The sequence below is a fragment of the Anopheles darlingi genome, chromosome 2 (assembly GCF_943734745.1).
Source record: "Anopheles darlingi chromosome 2, idAnoDarlMG_H_01, whole genome shotgun sequence".
Lineage (NCBI taxonomy): Eukaryota > Metazoa > Arthropoda > Insecta > Diptera > Culicidae > Anopheles > Anopheles darlingi.
This window is the reverse complement of record NC_064874.1, coordinates 87,194,402-87,211,968: the sequence shown is the minus strand read 5'-3', so window position 1 is coordinate 87,211,968 and position 17,567 is coordinate 87,194,402. Positions and strand designations below refer to the sequence as shown.

Genomic DNA, 17,567 nt, shown 5'->3' with positions numbered 1-17,567 from the left:
GTAAACATCTTCATTAATTCGCAGCTGCTGCTCCTTTGCCTGCTGCTGATACATCGGCCTTTTTGGACAATTGAACACAGCAGCACCTCCTTTCCCTCCCAATAACCCTAATAAACACTCTCGCACCGAGCTGCTGCTGCTGCTGCTGCTAATTGTGGGAATGCTAATTGTGTAAACAATAGTGCTCTGTGTGTGTGTGTGTGTGTGTGTAGTGGAGGACCATTTGTTCGCATATTAGCATGGCCCTAGCCTATTCCAACTACGTATTTACTGACGTTACAGCAGGTACACGACATTTCGAAGCATTCGCATTCGGCATTCGTTTGGTGCAGTTGCAGTGTTCGGATGGATCATTTGCAGCTGTACAGCATCCGTCGTCGTCAGAGGGGCGCAAAAGAGTGAGAGAGAGAGAGGTAGACCGAGAGTGGGGAACGAGGAGCGTCCGGTCACTAACAGCACATGTTGCTGTACGGCCGAATGTGAAAATAAACAGAGCCGAGAGCGCAGGCAACACCGCAGGAGAATGCCAGGATTCCTCACGTGCTGGCCGGCACCACTCCGCTTCCGCTGCTCCGGACCCCGAACGATGAGTAACGCGACTCAGCCTGACCGAGTCCGAGGCCCTTCACGGTCTTTTGGCACCGGCTACCGTCAACGATCGGCTTCATGGTTCGACCGGATGAAGATGAAGGACCGAATATCCCGGGCTACCTGCACCCATAACCCTGGGGTAGGGGCAATTCGATCGATTCTCGCTCGTGCAGCGATCAATCCCAGCAGTCGCCCAGCATGCGACGCAGAATTGAGACTTTTCCGCGAATCGGTGCTGTGGCGCTGTCTAGGGCCAGATTAGAGAATCTAAAACTTCCTCTCTCTCTCTCCGGTAAGATGGTGCCGAGGCGCGAGGGCGTGAGGTACAAGGACAAAACAAGCACCGTAAACAAACAAACACGCGTGCGTTCGCTTGCGCCCACCGCGGATGAATGAAAACAAGCTCGCAATGGAGGAAAAGTCGCGGAAGAGAGTGATCCGAAAGCAAAATAAGCAAGCAACGATCCGCAGCTTGGCGCTGGTGAGGGCGTATTTCTTCGTTCCATCCGCCGATTGGCCACGGGTATCAGCAACACAGTTCTGCTGATTTCGGGGACAATTTATGATGATACGGCTCCGGTGGCCTTGGTGATGGCGTTGGTTTCGGTTCGTTCGGTATGCAAATTCGGCGATTCAACATCGTGGCGTACCGCTAGGGGCTGGAGTGGCCAGGGTAATCAATCTCCGACTGCGATGTCATAAAGAGATGATTCAGACACGGCCCGTGGCGTTCGGATGCGACCGGTGGAAACTGTTTGGGTTGTATTATTGCGACTGATTTCTAGTTGTTTGTGCATCGGATGATGGCATTGAAAATCGTTGTTTGGGTGTCTTTTGATTGACTTGTCCTTTTCCATTTCGAAACATGCTGTGATGAAGTTGAAGACTCTTTTTAAATGAATGAATGAATTAAATGAAGAGTTCTTTTTTAAATTATATTAAGTGCTAAATGTATGATATCCCATTTACTTGGGAGAAGCCCATTTACTTATGTTGTTTTAAAAGATCCAAGAGAAACCAAAAAAGTCTTTTCTGACTCCATTGCAGAAAGTATATACTACCGGGTCTATTAACGCTTAATAGACCCTTCGACAGAAAAATTTTGGGTCTACTAAACAATAATAGACCCGGTTACATACATTTTGTCTACGGGTGCCAAAAGGGTAAAAACAATTACTGAAATATTTCACCCAATATTTAAATATAGGAAATATTTCATGTGCGTGCGGTATATATGATGTACATGTGATTTATAGCACCGTGGAGCTGCTGGTCGTCGTCATGGTGACCCACGGCGTCGTCGTCGTCACGGTGACCACCAGCAGGTTGTTTATCAAAGAAGCGCACGCTTTTCGATAGTCCTAGCGTCACGAGTGCACCGGTTCAGTGCAAAATTCCGTAAATCAAGAGACGAAACGTGCTACCGCAAAGATGAATCCGGATGAAGAGCCCAACAGCATCAGCATCCAGGTGGATGCGTTCAACGAATCCATCACCGATCGGGTTGGCGTTCTCGAAACCGATCATCCACTGCTGGAGCGCTTCCAATCGGCCCTCAAGGCACATCTGCTCAAGGTAAAGCACGAGCTGGAAGAGGAAGTGGCCGAATTGAACCATCGGCTCGAGCAGAACGAGAAAGAATCCGAAGAAGTCGGTGCCGAGCTGTACGATCTACAGGAGGAGATCGATAATCAGAAGGAGCTGCTAGAGATCTACGGTAAGGAAATCCTTGAACTGTCGACGCAGCGTCAGGAGGAGGAAAAGCAGGCGGCCAAGTATCGGAAGGAGTACGAGGAGCAGATGGCCACACTGAAGGACTTCAAAAAGATCCACCGGGAGCACCAGATGGAGCTCGAGAATTTGACCGTGCTGGAGAGTGAGTTCGCCAAGTGGGCCCAGGAAATCAAGGACGAGATAGCGGTGGCCAAACGAGTCGCCAGCAAGGATGCCAAGGATAACCTGATTGCTGCGGAAGAGAAGCGTCAGGTGGATCTGCTCGTGTTCAATCTGAGCACCGAGGTGAAACGCAAGGAGAAGGAACTGGAGGCGATCGACGAGCAAATCAAGGAGCAAGACGAACAACGGGAAACGATCGGACGCAGCCTGGCAGACGCCAACTCCGACCTCGAGGCACTCCAGCACGAACACAAGCGACTGTTCCAGGCCTGGGGTGAAGTGATTGTAGCGATACAGCAGCGCGATCGCGTGCTCGCCAAGACAAAGGAGGACCTGGACGCGATCTACGAGGAGCACAAAGTTATCAAGAGCAAGACGGAGATCACGAAGAAGTCGGCGGCGAAGGAAATGGAGCAGAACGAGAAGCTGGCCGGCTTCAAGAACCGCATCCAGGGGGACATCTATTCGCTGGAGAAACAGGTCCGCAAGGAGCAGGAGGACGAGGACAAACTGAAGCGCGATCTCGATCATTACGCTTCGATCCTGGAGCAAACCGAGGCCGACATTCTGAAAGCCCAGCAGGAGGGTCTACTGATCGAGAATCATCTAAAGTCGCTACGTCAGACGCTCGAGAAGCAGAGCCGTAAGAAGTACGAGCTAGAGGAGCAGATCCTCGAGCTGTTGCAGGATCAGCTGACGACGGACAAGGCGGGCGAGTCACAGGGCAAGGTGCTGCGGGAAACGCAGGAGAAACGGCGCGGTCTCGAGGTCAGCATGTCCGATACGGAGAATCAACTATCGGTCGTGCTGCTGGATCTCGAGAAGTGGCGTACCATCGTCGAGGGTTCCAAAGATGTACTCAATAGGGTGAAGGTAATGCCGTTCGCTGTTCATCCGAATGGCCTCGCCGCCTCTTATCGATCTTCTTTCCTGTGCATTCCAGGGTGAACACGACAAAATGGACGCTAGCGCTAACAAGTACAACGAGGAGATAAAGCTGGTGAAGGAATCGATTGCCGCGAAGCTGCGCAAAATGGATGCACTGAATCGGGAACTGGAGCAGCTGATCAATAAGGCCGGCGGTCAGGAAATGAATCCGGACGAGCTGAAGCTGCTGGACGTCCAGCAAGACATCGTGGAGATCGAGGCAACGCTCAAGGAGACGCGTGCATCGTGGCTCAAGCTGCAGTCCAGCGTGGTCACGCTGACCGAGAAGCGCTCGCAGCAGCTGAATGACATCAACTATTCGCGCAAGAGTAAGATGCCACCCCCCCCGGTGCCCGTCTCCAGACCGCCATTGATCAATGAAAAGCGTCTTATTCTTTCTTCCCATTCTCGTTTCCCCATTCCCAGAGCTACTGCTGGCGGAGCAGAAGGCGATCAAAATCGAGGCCCAGCTCGAGGAGGTGATGAATGAAAACCGCGAGATAGTGCGCTCGCTGTCGGCACTCAACACACGCCTTGATAACGCTAGCCTCGAGCTGTTCAAGACACGCAAGGTGCACGAGAAGGAAGAGCAGGAGTGCGAAGTGGCGCACCATCAGGCTACCGAGCGGTTGCGGGAAGCCGAAATGGCGGTGCTCGGGCTCGAACAGGAGCTGAAGGAGCTGGGCAAGGAGATCGAAGACTGTAAGCAGGAGGTGCTGGAGAAGCACCGGGAGGCGCTGTCGTGGGAAACGAAATGCAAGATGTCGGCCGAGGCGAAGAAGTTCAAGGACGAGGAGGCAACGCAGAACAGCGAGATCGGCATCATGAAGGCCGAGATCCACCGGATGCAGGTACGGTTCGGTCAGCTGAAACGGATGCAGGAGCGGCTGGTGCACGATCTGGAGAACACGGTACAGCATCGGGAGAACATTTACGAGTCGGTCAATGCGCGGGAGAAAGTGTTTGGAGGAAAGTTCAAAACACGATCTACCATGCAGCACAAGATCAATGAGCTCAAGAACAAGCTGAAGGTCGTGTTCTCGGTAAGTTTCTTGCAAAACAAAAAAAAACAATCTTTTGGCGGTTTGGCGTTCATTTCCTTCCCTATCGGATCCCTCGTAGGAAATATCTCAAGCGGAGAAGAGCCTAATCGAGATCGATACGGCCCAGAAGTTGCTGCAGGCGGAGATCGAAAACAAGAAGCACCAGATCGAGGAGGAGAAACTGCAGACCAATCTGATAGCGGCCGAGATCGAGCAAGCCACTCTGCTGAAGCAGGATAACCTCGATTACATCGTGCGGCATCAGTATCGTGCCCGGCGGTACCGTGCCCTGGCCAACGCGCAGCAGCTACCCAAGTTCCGCAACGAGATTCTCATCCAAGCGGATCTGCAAAGGCAGCGCGAAGTGAACGAGAATATCGTGGCCGTTGTCGAAACACTGCAGCAGGATTTCCCGGCGCACACGTTCCAGCTGAACAAAATTCTTCAAACCTTGAAATGAATCGACCAAGTGAACGATTCGCTTGAATTACGCGTGTTTTTCTTTGTGTGATATATCGCACTACCGCTTTTGTGTGTGTCTTTTAGAATTGTTTTGGATTTTAAATAAAAGCAATAATATATTCATTCACGACCACGCATGGGGACCTAACGGCTATTATTGGATACCTTTGTACAGAAGTCTTTGGTGGCCTGAGGAGGCTTCCCTCGGCTTGGGCGCGCTAGTCGCCCAGGAAGGGATAACGGTTGCTGGTGTCCTCGGTGTCCGTGCTGAGCAGATACTGGTTAAGCCGGGCGTACTGCTGGGCGGAGGTCTCGATCGAGCTGGCATTGTACAGATCGTCGGTGAGTTCTCCCATCTCCGCACAGCAAACCGCTTCACTGAATGCCCCGAGTGATCGTAGGAATCGGTAGGTGTTCTGTTTGATGCTGATCAGATGCTTGTCATGGTTGTGCTGCTGATGGTGGTGATGATGGTATTGGTCGGCTCTCCGGTTTACCGGTGTCGCGACCTGCAGAGCTGGTGGCTGGTGGGTTGTGCTGCTGGCCATTAGGAGCGGTGCTTCAACGACGGCAGCCGCTGTACTCGTCAGCTGTTCGGCCGTCACCGTGATCGGTGGATCATCGAAGAGCTTCATCGTGTACGAAACGACCAGGAAGCAGACGGCATTCATGGGGAAGGCCCTCAGCAGCGTGGAAACGAGACCCCTGGACAGAAAGGCAATTCCCTCGGAAGCGTAACTCTTGCGCACACAATCCACGACCCCGTTGTATTCCGGCTTGCCCGAGATACCGTCCGCCTGCAGGCGCGACTTCACGACATCGATCGGGAAGGAGACGAGCCAGGAGAACGTACCGGCCAGCCCGCCCGCCATGAGGATAACGAACGGCGATGGATTCGCCACCATCCGGACCATATACTCGTACGCCACGAAGTAACTCGCGAATCCTGTCGATGGAATGGTAGATGTTGAAGAGTTGAAGTACTTCCTTTGGGGGCCGCTATTCGCTCGTTACTTACCAGGGGCGTCACGTGTTGCGGTAATGCCTAGACCTCGGAACATCCCCCGGAAACCTTCGCGCTGCCAGATGGCCCTGGTGCAATCGAGCGGACCGGAGAATCGCTGCGCCGCTTTCGGGAGGTTATCCTGCAGCTGGAGCCGGGTCTTGATCAGTTCCATCGGTGAGCAGACGATACTCTGAGCCAGGCCAGCCGCCGTACCGGCCAGAAAGTGGGAACGCAACGAATCCGGATTCTCGGTGCGCCGCTGGATGTTACCGTAGACACCGAACACGATCGCGTTGACGACGGCGACGCCCGCCATCGGACTCGACATACCCCGGTACAGCCCATGGACACCTTCGCGGGCGATTATCTTCCGGAAGCAATCATAGGTACCGCGGTACAGCGGATTCCGGTGGTTCTGCGTCTGCAGATGTACTTTCACCGTATCGAACGGAAATCCAACGAGCACACCGGCGCATCCTGCGGTCAATGATAAGGACATCGCTCGGTTATCACCAGTAAGGCAAGCAACAAAAGACCTGGGCGCTGGCCCACGCGGAGCAGCCCCTCTCTTATCAGCGCGTAATCGTGTCGATGTTTTTGCTTAATGCTTCGTTAATACTCTCTGGTTTGGTGAAAGTGATAACGGCCATCATCATCTCGAGCCTCCAGCAGGCAAACAAACAGTTTGTTCGTTCGATCGCACCGCTCGCTCCAAGAGAAGATCCGCGACCGAAGCCGCCTCGATAGCCATGCCGAGGGCGAGACTGATTGATAGCACCAGTGACCCCGCGTGATGTGCGTCAAATCGAGAGTTTTTGGGGATGAGACTACTCTCAAAAATTCTGGCCACCGAAGGCGAACCAGAGCCAGGCTTGAGATGTACTTATCAGCTTTGGTCGTTTGACGAAAACGTGAACATCACGCGCACGGGAGATGGACAGCGGGCACACACGTGCACAGCCGACGAGCGCACACACTTACCTCCAAGACAACCGGCAGCAAAGTCCAGAGCCATCGAGTGGCAACGATGATCGGAAGAGGATGAAAGATGGTCCGCTGGAACTGCTCCAACAAACAGACACACACACACACACAGGCACGCGATGTCTCGGAGAGGTTTTCCAGCAGATAGATGAGGATGAAGGTTGTAGTTGGGGTTACGGTTTTAGCTGTACTCAGCAAATGTATTTTCGTAAAGGTTTGAACTGCGCTTCTCCTTCGGCAGTTCAGACCTTTGGTGATCTGCCTGATGTCAGGATGTTGGGCGGCGATCTGGAAGGTGGAAGGGATAGAAAAATTGCTTGCTCATCAACAAATCGAGCCAGGGAGGAATCAGTCATCGGCATCGCGCCGCAAGATTGCAGATAGGCAGAGAGGCATAATCGGTTTGGCTTCACAGATTTTTGCACTCGTAAATGCACTGAACATTACGAGCAGATGAGATTATCAGCCGACCCCCCGGGACCCTTTCGGTACCTTCGCGAAGGCACGGTTCCAGCCAGCCCTACTGATAACCGAGGACCCTCGGACTTGCGTTCGCCTTTTGCTTTCTTCGTTGACAAGCCGTTGTTCTCCGGCGGACTCTCTTCCTGCTAGTACGGGCATGAACGCACCGGGTGCGTGACGTTACACGATCACGACCGCCGGCCAAGCGGCCTGTTACTGGGTTCTTCAGTTCTGTTATTGTTTTCTTTCTGGCTCGTTGGCTCGCTATCACCGTTGTTGTTGGCTTATTTACTCTAGACCCCTCGCTAGGAAGCGGTAATGGTGATGGAATTTTTTTTTTGGTTTGGTTTAAGCATGACCTCAGCGAGTTCAACAGGTCATCTGTGCCATTATTGATAGATAACGCTGGTCTGTTGACAATCGGAAGTTCGCTCGCGGAAGGCTCTTGAAAATGGAAGCCACGTAGTCCATAAAGAGAGGTTATGCTGCCCGATAGGTACGGCCATGATAAGCCACGTGGATTTATGACAACTGAATTTAATTCTTGGCCGGTCTTAGTAGGCGGTTTCTCGGATTTAATGGCGGGGAACAAACATGACAAGTATGTCAACGCTGACGGTTGGAGCATGTCTACAGGGGATAACCTACGTGAACCCGTGACCACTGATAAGCGACGAGGAATTGCGAGTTAACTTGCCTTGCGTAGAACGGGCGTGCGTTTCGCGAAACCGGCGTGCGGTGCGTGCGAGGGGTTGGGGAAATTCTAGCGAGTCACTTACCAAATCAGACTACGGACTTCGAGTTGTTTGAGCTACAGCAACAGTTGATCACTCAAGCGAGACTCTGTGTCATGAACTGTCTATAAATGGTAACGGATTGAACGTGTCGTATTTGAGCGCTAGCATTCTCGAGCAGCTTCGTCTCTATTCGTCTCGTCGTCGACAATGACACTAGGACTCCCTACTACGGCTTCCGTTCCAGCTCAGGAACTTCCGCTACAGCTCCAAATTGTTCCGTACGGCGGACTGGCAATTCACACTTGGATCCTTCGTGTAAACGTTGTGTTCTTCACTCTATCGCCGTGATTCGTGATTTCCGGGGATTTTACTTCACTTGTTAATGCACCATACACACACGCACATACACACAGATTTACGGATCGAGCATGACCTAGCACTTCAGCTCAGTGTTCGCACATGTTTTCCACGTGCTGGACTATACTAGTGGACTTGGACTTTGTGACGATCGGGGCGAGAGGAATCGAATTCTAATTCAAGCTACGTAACACTCTCTTCTAGCTCCACTTGGTAAACTTCCAGCAAAACGACTACGACGACGACGCGATGCGATGCTAGTGAACGTAACCGTTCGGAACACAATCCAGGTTTTGACTGGATGATCCGTTTGATTGACGCGGCTAGTTTAGGTCCCCGGGCCAGGGCCCGGAACGAACGGGCAAAGGCCAGCCAGCTCGTACGATCATACGGAGCCCCGCTGCTCCTGATAAGCCTTCGGGAAGCGATACGAAGCGTTGGCGAAGTCGAAGAACCAGGATCCGAAGCAGTCCACGCAGCCGATAGGAGTCGTGGCGCACAAACCGAGCTAGACACAGGTTGTGGGCTTTTGAGATCCGCGATCCGCGGTAATCCAGTGATAATTGGTATGTTTCGGACCAATCGAAAATCGAAAAAAAAAGATCCCAGACACCCGGGCCGTCCATTTGGAGGTTATCGCTGGCCACCGAACTTGGTGGGATTGGCCCGGCAGAACTTCCAGAACAAAAGCAAGATTCTGCTCATGGAGCTCTGCTTACGTGCCAACTGCCAATCCTGCGTGTGTTCCGTGATTCGCGGCATTACTTTCGTCATTAGGGCAGTTACGATTTACGTAGAATTTCGTCATTGGGTCGCGTTGAATTACGTTCTATAATGTGAAAAGGGGACAGGCTCATGACTGGACTATTTACATCCTTACACCATGTTGTTTTTTTCATCAAATAGTCGCCAGCGTAAGTGCCAGTGCGTCGTATTATGTAAACAGGATGGCATCATAAATAGTATTTTAATAGCAGGACCCGTAAACAAGAAGTCGCTCTAGAACTGGTAATTAATTCGTAACGTAATTCGAAACGTAATACGCACGCAATTCATCGTAATGTCCAGTAATATATTTCACAATTTGAAAAACACACCCTTTTTGGAATTAAATTAGATCACACCCTTTTTCGAATTAAATTACTACGTGAGTACCTTAAAAATATGCTTCAATATCTTGCCTTCAAGGTGCTTTGTGAAACCGAAACAGAAGAGGACAAATCAAAATGGTTTTGCTAAATTGATAAAGTGTTTTTAAAATACTCCACAAAATTGCATATGAAGTTCTACCATTTGTAAAAATCTTTTTTGCAATTTCTATATCGGAAGAGACTTTGTGATAGCGAAAGACAACGGAGCACATTATGGGGAGTTCAAGAATCAAAACTAAAGGGCTGGACTAAAGTCCTTTTCCATAGGAATAGACAGCAGCACATTTTCTTTCTAATAACAACGCCTTGGAACGTTTAATAAACACAAACATTTATCCTATTGTTACAGATCGATATCATTTTATTTAATTTCATCTTCACCATCACCAGTATTTGAAGCGTTTAGTTCCATATTCCCCCCAGAGTTTCACGCTTCTCACAGTAACTTTTGCGTCGACCTATAATTTTCCACCCTCTCGGGGGGAAGCGTTCCCTTAATTTTCCACCGCGCATGCGTCCTTCGTTCATGCCAAGCACGGTACCGCTCACCAAGCATACCGCATGAGTTGCAACTGTCAACCGTTTCCGGGCAGGGGGGCCTCCGAAGGGGGTGGAAAGGGTTGGAAAATTCAGTCGTGATGGTCAACCGATGGCGCTCGTGACACTCTCGCATAACATCGTCAGGTCGGAATGGAGGTCGATCCCTTCGTTTTCACGCTGTAAAGTCTAAATCGGGAAGCAATTCGCTGTTCGCTGCTGCTGTTGTGTGTGGTATTTGGCTGTGTATTGATAGGTGGACCGCCACACTCCGTTCCGCTATCCACCCGATTCGATCCGTATCCCCGGGTTTGCGGTTCGTCTTGATTGGCGCTAATAGGAGCTAATTGTGTAGCTCTGGTGCTGGCAGCTGCTGTGGCGCTTGTTGGCTTGTGAAAACTGACGCGAAACCCGCCTGGTGTGATTGATTTGCGCTCTCTCGCTCCGTTTGCTCGGTGGAGGAGAGTATCGAAGACCACATACGGACACGATAGTAGCAGCGTGTGGTTAACGAGGTTTTTTGGCGACGACCGACGTCAGTGTATTACGTCGTAGCAGCCGGACGTACCGCTGCCACCTGAGCATCGTAGTGTCCCTCACGAGCAGAGTGAAAGAGAGTGCGCGATTTGTATCTTTCGTTGGTGGTGGTATTGAAGAAAGGAAAGTGTCTAATCAGGGGAGAGCATCACCTGCACTACCTTGATCATGAATCATCTGCAAATATCAACCGATCCGACCCTGCTGGGTGCGGATCTGTTGCCCGAGTCGCTCACGACCTCGCCATCGGTGTCGACGTTTCTACCGGAGGAGGACGCTTCGACCTGTCTGCTGCTCCCGGAGACACCGAGTCCACCGTTGGATTTCTCGCATCCGTTGACACCGAGTATGGGTGGTACGGCGACGGACAATCACACTTCGGTCGCCGGTGACGATGATCAGGCGGCGGAAACGAGCAGTTCATCCGGTTCGTCCGGTATCGGTATGGTTGGTACGGTTGGTGCCGGTGCCGGGAATCTGTTCAGTCACAACACTTATCAGCATCTGCGCAAGAAGAGTGACGTCGCGAAGGTGGCGGACGAAGCGATGCATCATGCGGCCAGTCTCGGTATTGCGGTGACGAAGGATATGCCCGGATTCGTGCACTGGAATTGGCCGCTGATACGGAAGTGTACGTTCTTCGGTTTTCTGGGGCTGATCGTGGCAATGGTGGGCATCGTTGTGGCCATGATTGCTACCCTGCCGAAGTCCTGTAATCCACCGTGAGTACGACTAAGGGATGCCAGTTCGAATCTCCCAATGCTAATGCTTCTTTCTGCTGTTCTCTTTTCAGTGCTGCGTGGTACAAGGGTTCAGTGTTCTACGAGATCTTCCCTGCAAGCTTCCAGGATACGAATGATGATGGACTGGGCGATATCCGTGGTTTGATTGGTCGCGTGGAGTACTTCAAAACGCTCGGTATCGGTGCGGTTCGGTTGAATTCGATCTTCCCTTCGAAACACTATCCGGATCACTTCCAGGAGGTCACCTCCCTTATGGACGTCGACAGTGTGCTGGGCAACGTGGAGGACATTCAGAAGCTGGCGGCCATGCTGCACGAGCGCAACATATCGCTAGTGCTCGATTTACCGATCTATCCGTTCTTGGACCGGCTCAGTCCACCGACCATCGATGTAGACCATCTACCGAACCGTACGGATGGTGATGTGGCCACGAGCGAGTTCTTGCGTTTATCCCGTTCCGCCCGAGCGGCCACCGGAGAGACGAACCCAATTTCGGATGTGCTTCGCTTCTGGTTGACGCGTACCGGTGTCGATGGGTTTTACGTCAAGGGTTTGGAGCACTTTGCGGATGATCCACTGCTGGTGGAGAACGTGAAGGAATGGAAGTATCTGCTCGGTCCGGACCGTGTGCTGATGGTGGGCCAACGGTTGGTGGAGCAACTACCGGACCGTACCGTGCACGATGTACTCGCACAGATCGATCTGGTGGATGTGTTTCTCGACGTAAGCAATGGAACCGATGGTATTGCGAAGATCGTGCAGGATTCGATCCATGGTCGACTGCTGCGAGGTGCGCTCGAGCATCCCTGGGTACACTGGAGTCTTGGGAGCGTCTCGGATCGTCGCCTTTCGTCTGGTCTCAGCCCGAATGCTACGTTGGCTGCGACATTGATGGAACTAACGCTCCCCGGAACGGTCAGCATCTTTTACGGTGATGAGATAGCGCTCGAGGAGGCGCACGATCCGAAGGATGAGCACGGTGATACGAAGCATCTGCATCATCTGGCCGGTATGGTATGGGATAGCGCCCAGAATCAGTTCACCAGCCGCGGTACGCTTCCGTGGTTGCCGCGTAGTGCGTCCGCTTCATTGCACCATCTCGATTATGTCATCGAAGCGATCGCTCTGCGTAAACGTTCACCCTCGATCTATCTGAATGCGGTCGTTAAGGAGGATAAGGTGCTACCGAACGCTGATATCAAGTCGAACCAGAACGATATCCTGATCGTGCAGCGTTGGTACCCGCGGAGGAACTCGTTCGCAGCGATCGCTAACCTGGGCCAGAAGCGCATCTCGCTCGATCTGACCGCCATGTTCTACAGTGGAGAGATCATTGCCGGCTCGGCAGCGCTCAAGCACGAGCGGGTTTACTTCGATCGCTTCGAGATTAGCCCGCTGGAGACGATTATCGTGAAGCTGCATAAGTAGGCGACGACAACGACGACAGGAAAGGGGCGCCTACTTTGACTCCTTTGGAGAAATGACGAATGGAACGATGGTAAGCAGTTTGACGGAGTGAAAAACAGTGACAGTTGCCATCATCACGATACCATTTCTTTCGTTGTTAGCTTTTCGTTGCTATGTTTAGCGAGCTGCTCAGTGGAGGCATCCCAGTATGCTTAGTAACCCACCAATCCCTCCTGGTGTCTAGTGACCCGAGCATCATCATTATCATCGAAGTGGAATTGCGCCAGAAACAGAAAGGACCGAGAACCGAGAGTCCGAGCTACACAGACACAGTGGCACAGTTGAATTTGTATTTGATTTTTATTAGATCTCTAGAGTTGATTTACTTTTCATTTGCTGGTTGCCTACCTAAACATAAACACATATATTAATAGTAATGTTGTAATTGTATAATAAAAAAGTATGGAAGTTTGTTAATAAAAAACAAACGAATCGATTTAAACTTGTATAGAATCAAACATTCAATTTCCCCCACACATGCATACACACAAATACACAGGCATATCTTTCACGCAATCATCCCCTACTTAGCTCCTACCTAGCTGCTACTACTACTGCTACCTCTAATCTCTATTCGACGCTCGAATCCCCGGTATCGGTATCGAATAATCCCGTCGGCGGCGTCTCCGCCCTCGAAAGCCCTAAACACTAGAACCTGCCTTAGGAATGGATGAAGATGGAAACCCCCACCCACTAAAAACGGATAGAGAGACAATCAGAGACAGAGAGACAGAGAGAGGAAGAGAGAGAGAGTTGCCCCGTGTTGTTGGTTGTTACTAAAGCTTAAACGCCAAGCCGCTAGAGCTCCTGTATTCTCTTACTATGCTATACAAGACCTCGAAGAAGCTCCCGCGAGAAAGAGGGTGGCACACGTACACGCTTAACGCCCACCGAAGCGCGATCTAATAACCTGCTACTACCCAGCTAGTACGTACTTCTAAGCTTCGCTTCTCCTGATTAATGTTGAAACACCAACGTGGCGCCCTGGGCCAAAACATAATTTCATGCTACCTGGTGAGTGTGTTTGTCCTTAGCATTTCCTAATGCTAAACCGATAGTTTAGTTTTCGTTTTGAGCAAATCGTCTCGTAGTAGCTGCTACCGCTCTTGCTCGGAATTGCGTTGGAATGAGCGTTGGTTTAATGAATGTGGAATTTAATGTCCCGCCGAGGGGCGAATGGTTGGTGGTGGTGGTGGTGTTTAATTCTTAACCGAAAGTATCTAAACCGATTTTCGAAAAAGCAAAAAAAAAAAAAAACAGTGGAACAGATGCCAAATCCAGGTCCTCGAAAGCAGCACTTTTGCTGCTTTTTTGTGCACCTCGTGTGTCTCTACAGAAAGTTTCTTCTCCTAAGGCGAATTAGTCTTGTCCCTCCTTTGTATTGTGTATTGTGTGTGTGTTTGTGTATGTTCGTGTCGGTGTGTGTGTATGTGTGCTCTATCATCCAAGTTTGATGATGATCCCGACCACAGTAAGACCCGTAACCGAACGGTTAGGTTCGATTTGGAGGGATATATCGGGGGTCGAGGCCACTTCACTACTTCGCCTTCCACACTAGCGTATCTACTCCCATTAGCTGCTCTTGCTATGTCCTCTCATGCTCTGCTCTGTTCTGCTCCGTTGTTGCTCTTCTACTACTACAATCTAGCCGCGTATCATATAGAGCTATCTGTATAGGTATGTACAAGCCATAGTTAAAATACTATCCATTAAAAGTTTTATAAAAACGTCCTTTCGTTGCTTCCATTTCTCTCGCTCTCTCCCTTCCCTCTCCCGGGCTTTCACGTCTTTCACGTCCACGTTCCCCTTCCCCGCACAGGATGAATACAATATTAATTACTTAACGACGAACTATCGAGCAGCAGCTTCGGGGAAGGGAAGTGAAACGAGATTAGTAACGTTGCTGCTGCAGCTGTTGCTTGTTGTCCTGAGTAGTTTGCGTGTGTGTGTGTGTGTGTATGTGTCCTATCCGAGTAAGAGAGAGAGAGACTGTACTATTTATACTAAAAAAAAAGGGGGAAGGAAGAGGCAGAGAGCGTTTTTTCGGTGGGTTTTTTTGTTCGGGGTGCGAATCGCGCCGGCCATCCATCCTCCTTCTCCTCCTCCTCTTCCTCCTCTTCCTCTAGGCACTGGGTTGGGAGGACTGGCTGAAGCTCTTCTGCTTGATCGGTGTCGGTGTCGGATCCATGACGTAGTTGTTACCCTCGGCCGTCTGGCCCGGCAACGGTGGCAGCTTATCGTTCGGATGCCGATGGCTGGCGGAGGTTTTGCGTGGTTTCGCGAGCTGCGTCGTCGAGAGGCCCGAAACCGGGTACTTGGATTTGGGTGACGATTGCTGACCACCGGTGCTGCCACCATGCTCCGGGGTACCACCACCACCACCAGGGCCGCCGGTACCATTGCCCATCGATGGCGGCGATCCACCGGCGTTGACGGACGAACTGACGATGGTAGCGGTCGGAACGGTGTCCCGCACCCCGCCCGCACTCGGTGAGGAGTGCTTCGAGGAGGGGTGCTTCGGCATGACGAAGGCCCGGGTTTGCTTCAGTAGCGAGCGATCGTGCATGAGTGCCGAGATGAGGGGCAGATCGAGATGTTTGCTCTTTTCGCGCAGTGTCTTGATGTCGATCGAGGTACGATCGTTCGATGCTGCCGTCGTCGAGCTGCCAGACTGCGTTGTGGTGGTCGTCATCCCCATTGACGACGTCGTTGACATTAGACTGCTCAGATCAAAGTCCGGATACTGCTTCTTGATCTGGGCCTGCAGCTTGGCACTCGGGCCACTCGGTTTCGGTGGTGTTGGTTTCGCAGGCACTAGACAAAGAAAGAGAGAAAAGGTTAATGAAATGAATCAAATGGCGACAGCTGGTTCCCAGGGAGACACCTACCTTCCGGTGGCCGTTCCGCTGGACTGTTGAAGTACACCGACGGTGACTGTTGTGATGATAAGGAGGAGACGGAGGATGACGGTGGTGGTAGTGGTGGTTGCGGTTGCGACGGGTGCTTGAGTGGTAGCATCGCGGACGTCACCGCCACCGACGTCGGTGGCAACGGTAACGGTGGTTTCCGGATCGCTTTCTTGCTTTCGTACGGTGGTGGTGGTGGTGGCGGTGGTTGCCGCCGGATTTTCGGCGTATTTTCGCACGAATTCAGTATGTTATCGTCCGACCGGGAGCGTGCGAAGAGGGCCGGCGACCCGGAGACAGCAGCAGCCGCCGCCGACGGTGCCGCCGCTGCCGCCGTCGGAGGTGCCTTCGGTCGGGGCCGCAACGGTGGCGGTGGTGGTGGTTCGTACGAGGAGCAAAGGCTCGCCATCGAGGGACTGTAGAGCGGCGAGTAGGCACCCGGCAGCTGGACGTACGTATCGGAGAGGTTCTGAGTGGAGGCGTACCGTGAGTTCGACGACAGTGCCATCGAGAGGTAGGGTGTGCTGCGGTAAATGGCGTGGTTTTTGCACGCATCCCAGCTCCGATTGTGTGCCCGGACGGTGTGGTACGCGAGGTAGGGTGGTGGTGGTGGGCTTTGGGCCGCCATGGCCGCCAGGATCGAACCCTGCTTCGCGTCCAGATACTCCTGCTGGCTGATCGATGGATCCTGGATCGGGTAGATGACGTAATCGACGTCACTGTACAGCTGCTGCTGGTACAGCTCGATCTGGGAGCGGGCAAGCTGGCTCGTATAGACGGTGGCCGCGAGCGGGTGTGCCGAGGGTGGTGGAGGCGGTGGTTGCCGTGGCATCGTCGGTGGTGGTGGTGGGTGGTACTGGCGGGGTTTAATGACCGGCAGCAGCACACAGGCCGTCCGGTGTTGCGGTGGTTTCGGCATCTCCGGATAGGGTGGCGGTGGCGAGGTGATGGCCTTGTGGTGGTGCATCCCGGCATACCCGGAACCGGCGACCGGCGATGGTCCGACGGTTACCGTCACGGCACTGGCACTGGGGGAGGGAACCGCCACCGGTGACGGGATTACGGTGGCCACTTGTGCCGGTTGCGGCGGCGCCGCCAGATTGCCAATGTTGTTGACGGTCGGTGCGGCATAGCTCGGTTTCGGTGTCTCACCGACAACGCTGGCATGCGCTTTTAGGATGTTAATCTGCGGTCGTGTCGTGATGAAGCGGGCGGGCACTTCCTCGGTCACCGGTGGTGCCGGTACCGACGACGTTACCGACGACGATGAACCGATCACCGGACTCGTACGCATCATGATCGGTTTCTGCGGGTAGGGCGGAGGATCACGCAGTGGAATGGCGGGTGCTTCCGGATCGGGTAGCGAAGGTGCTGCCCGAATGTCCGGTCCCCGCAGACCCGTCGTTTCGTGGTGCGCATTGTAAGGAGGTGGCGGTGGTGGTGCTGATGAGTCCGATGGTTGTTGCATTGTTTTCAGTTGCGTCAACTGTTGCTGCTGCTGTTGCTGCAGTGGTTGTAGGAGTTGCATCGGAACGGGGACCGGCACTGGTGGTAGTAGTGGCGCCGGTTGGATTGACCTTTGCGCGGCGCTCAGATTGCTGTCGATACGCTTCGGTGGTGCCGGCGGTGGTAACACCTCATCATCGTACTCATCCTCCGTCGGTGCCGTATCCTCGCTGCCTTGCAGATAACTTTCACCCTCGAGCGGCAACGGAAGCGTCACGTAATCGCAATCCGAATCCAGCGTATGGCTGACCGTTT

General features: G+C 52.5%; 4 protein-coding genes across 4 annotated transcripts in view; 2 read left to right on the top strand and 2 right to left on the bottom strand.

Moving 5' to 3' along the window:
* The window catches only part of LOC125952825 (protein expanded), a 157,497-nt gene that overhangs the window by 101,743 nt on the left and 38,187 nt on the right, over positions 1-17,567 (bottom strand). The window contains exons 5-6 of the mRNA XM_049682551.1: positions 15,789-17,567; positions 13,148-15,714 (exon numbers count right to left, since the gene is read on the bottom strand). The exon at positions 15,789-17,567 is cut by the window's right edge and continues 2,287 nt beyond it. Of these exons, the coding sequence (XP_049538508.1) occupies positions 15,023-15,714; positions 15,789-17,567 (2,471 nt within the window). The 3' untranslated portion in view covers positions 13,148-15,022. The remainder of the gene's footprint in view (positions 1-13,147; positions 15,715-15,788) is intronic.
* LOC125952829 (coiled-coil domain-containing protein 40) lies at positions 2,023-4,917 on the top strand. Its single transcript, XM_049682561.1, has 4 exons — positions 2,023-3,360; positions 3,431-3,743; positions 3,841-4,457; positions 4,537-4,917. Exons 1-4 carry the CDS (start codon positions 2,023-2,025, stop codon positions 4,915-4,917), a joined length of 2,649 nt encoding a protein of 882 aa, XP_049538518.1.
* LOC125952847 (mitochondrial basic amino acids transporter) lies at positions 4,991-8,786 on the bottom strand. The gene is made up of 4 exons (XM_049682582.1): positions 8,151-8,786; positions 6,907-7,197; positions 5,938-6,402; positions 4,991-5,865 (listed from the first exon to the last, which is right to left on the bottom strand). Exons 2-4 carry the CDS (start codon positions 6,938-6,940, stop codon positions 5,138-5,140), a joined length of 1,227 nt encoding a protein of 408 aa, XP_049538539.1. The 5' UTR covers positions 6,941-7,197; positions 8,151-8,786; the 3' UTR covers positions 4,991-5,137.
* On the top strand, positions 10,415-13,163 carry LOC125952836 (neutral and basic amino acid transport protein rBAT-like). Its single transcript, XM_049682567.1, has 3 exons — positions 10,415-11,412; positions 11,484-12,931; positions 13,002-13,163. The coding sequence occupies exons 1-2, from the start codon at positions 10,859-10,861 to the stop codon at positions 12,859-12,861; spliced, it is 1,932 nt and encodes a 643-aa protein (XP_049538524.1). The 5' UTR covers positions 10,415-10,858; the 3' UTR covers positions 12,862-12,931; positions 13,002-13,163.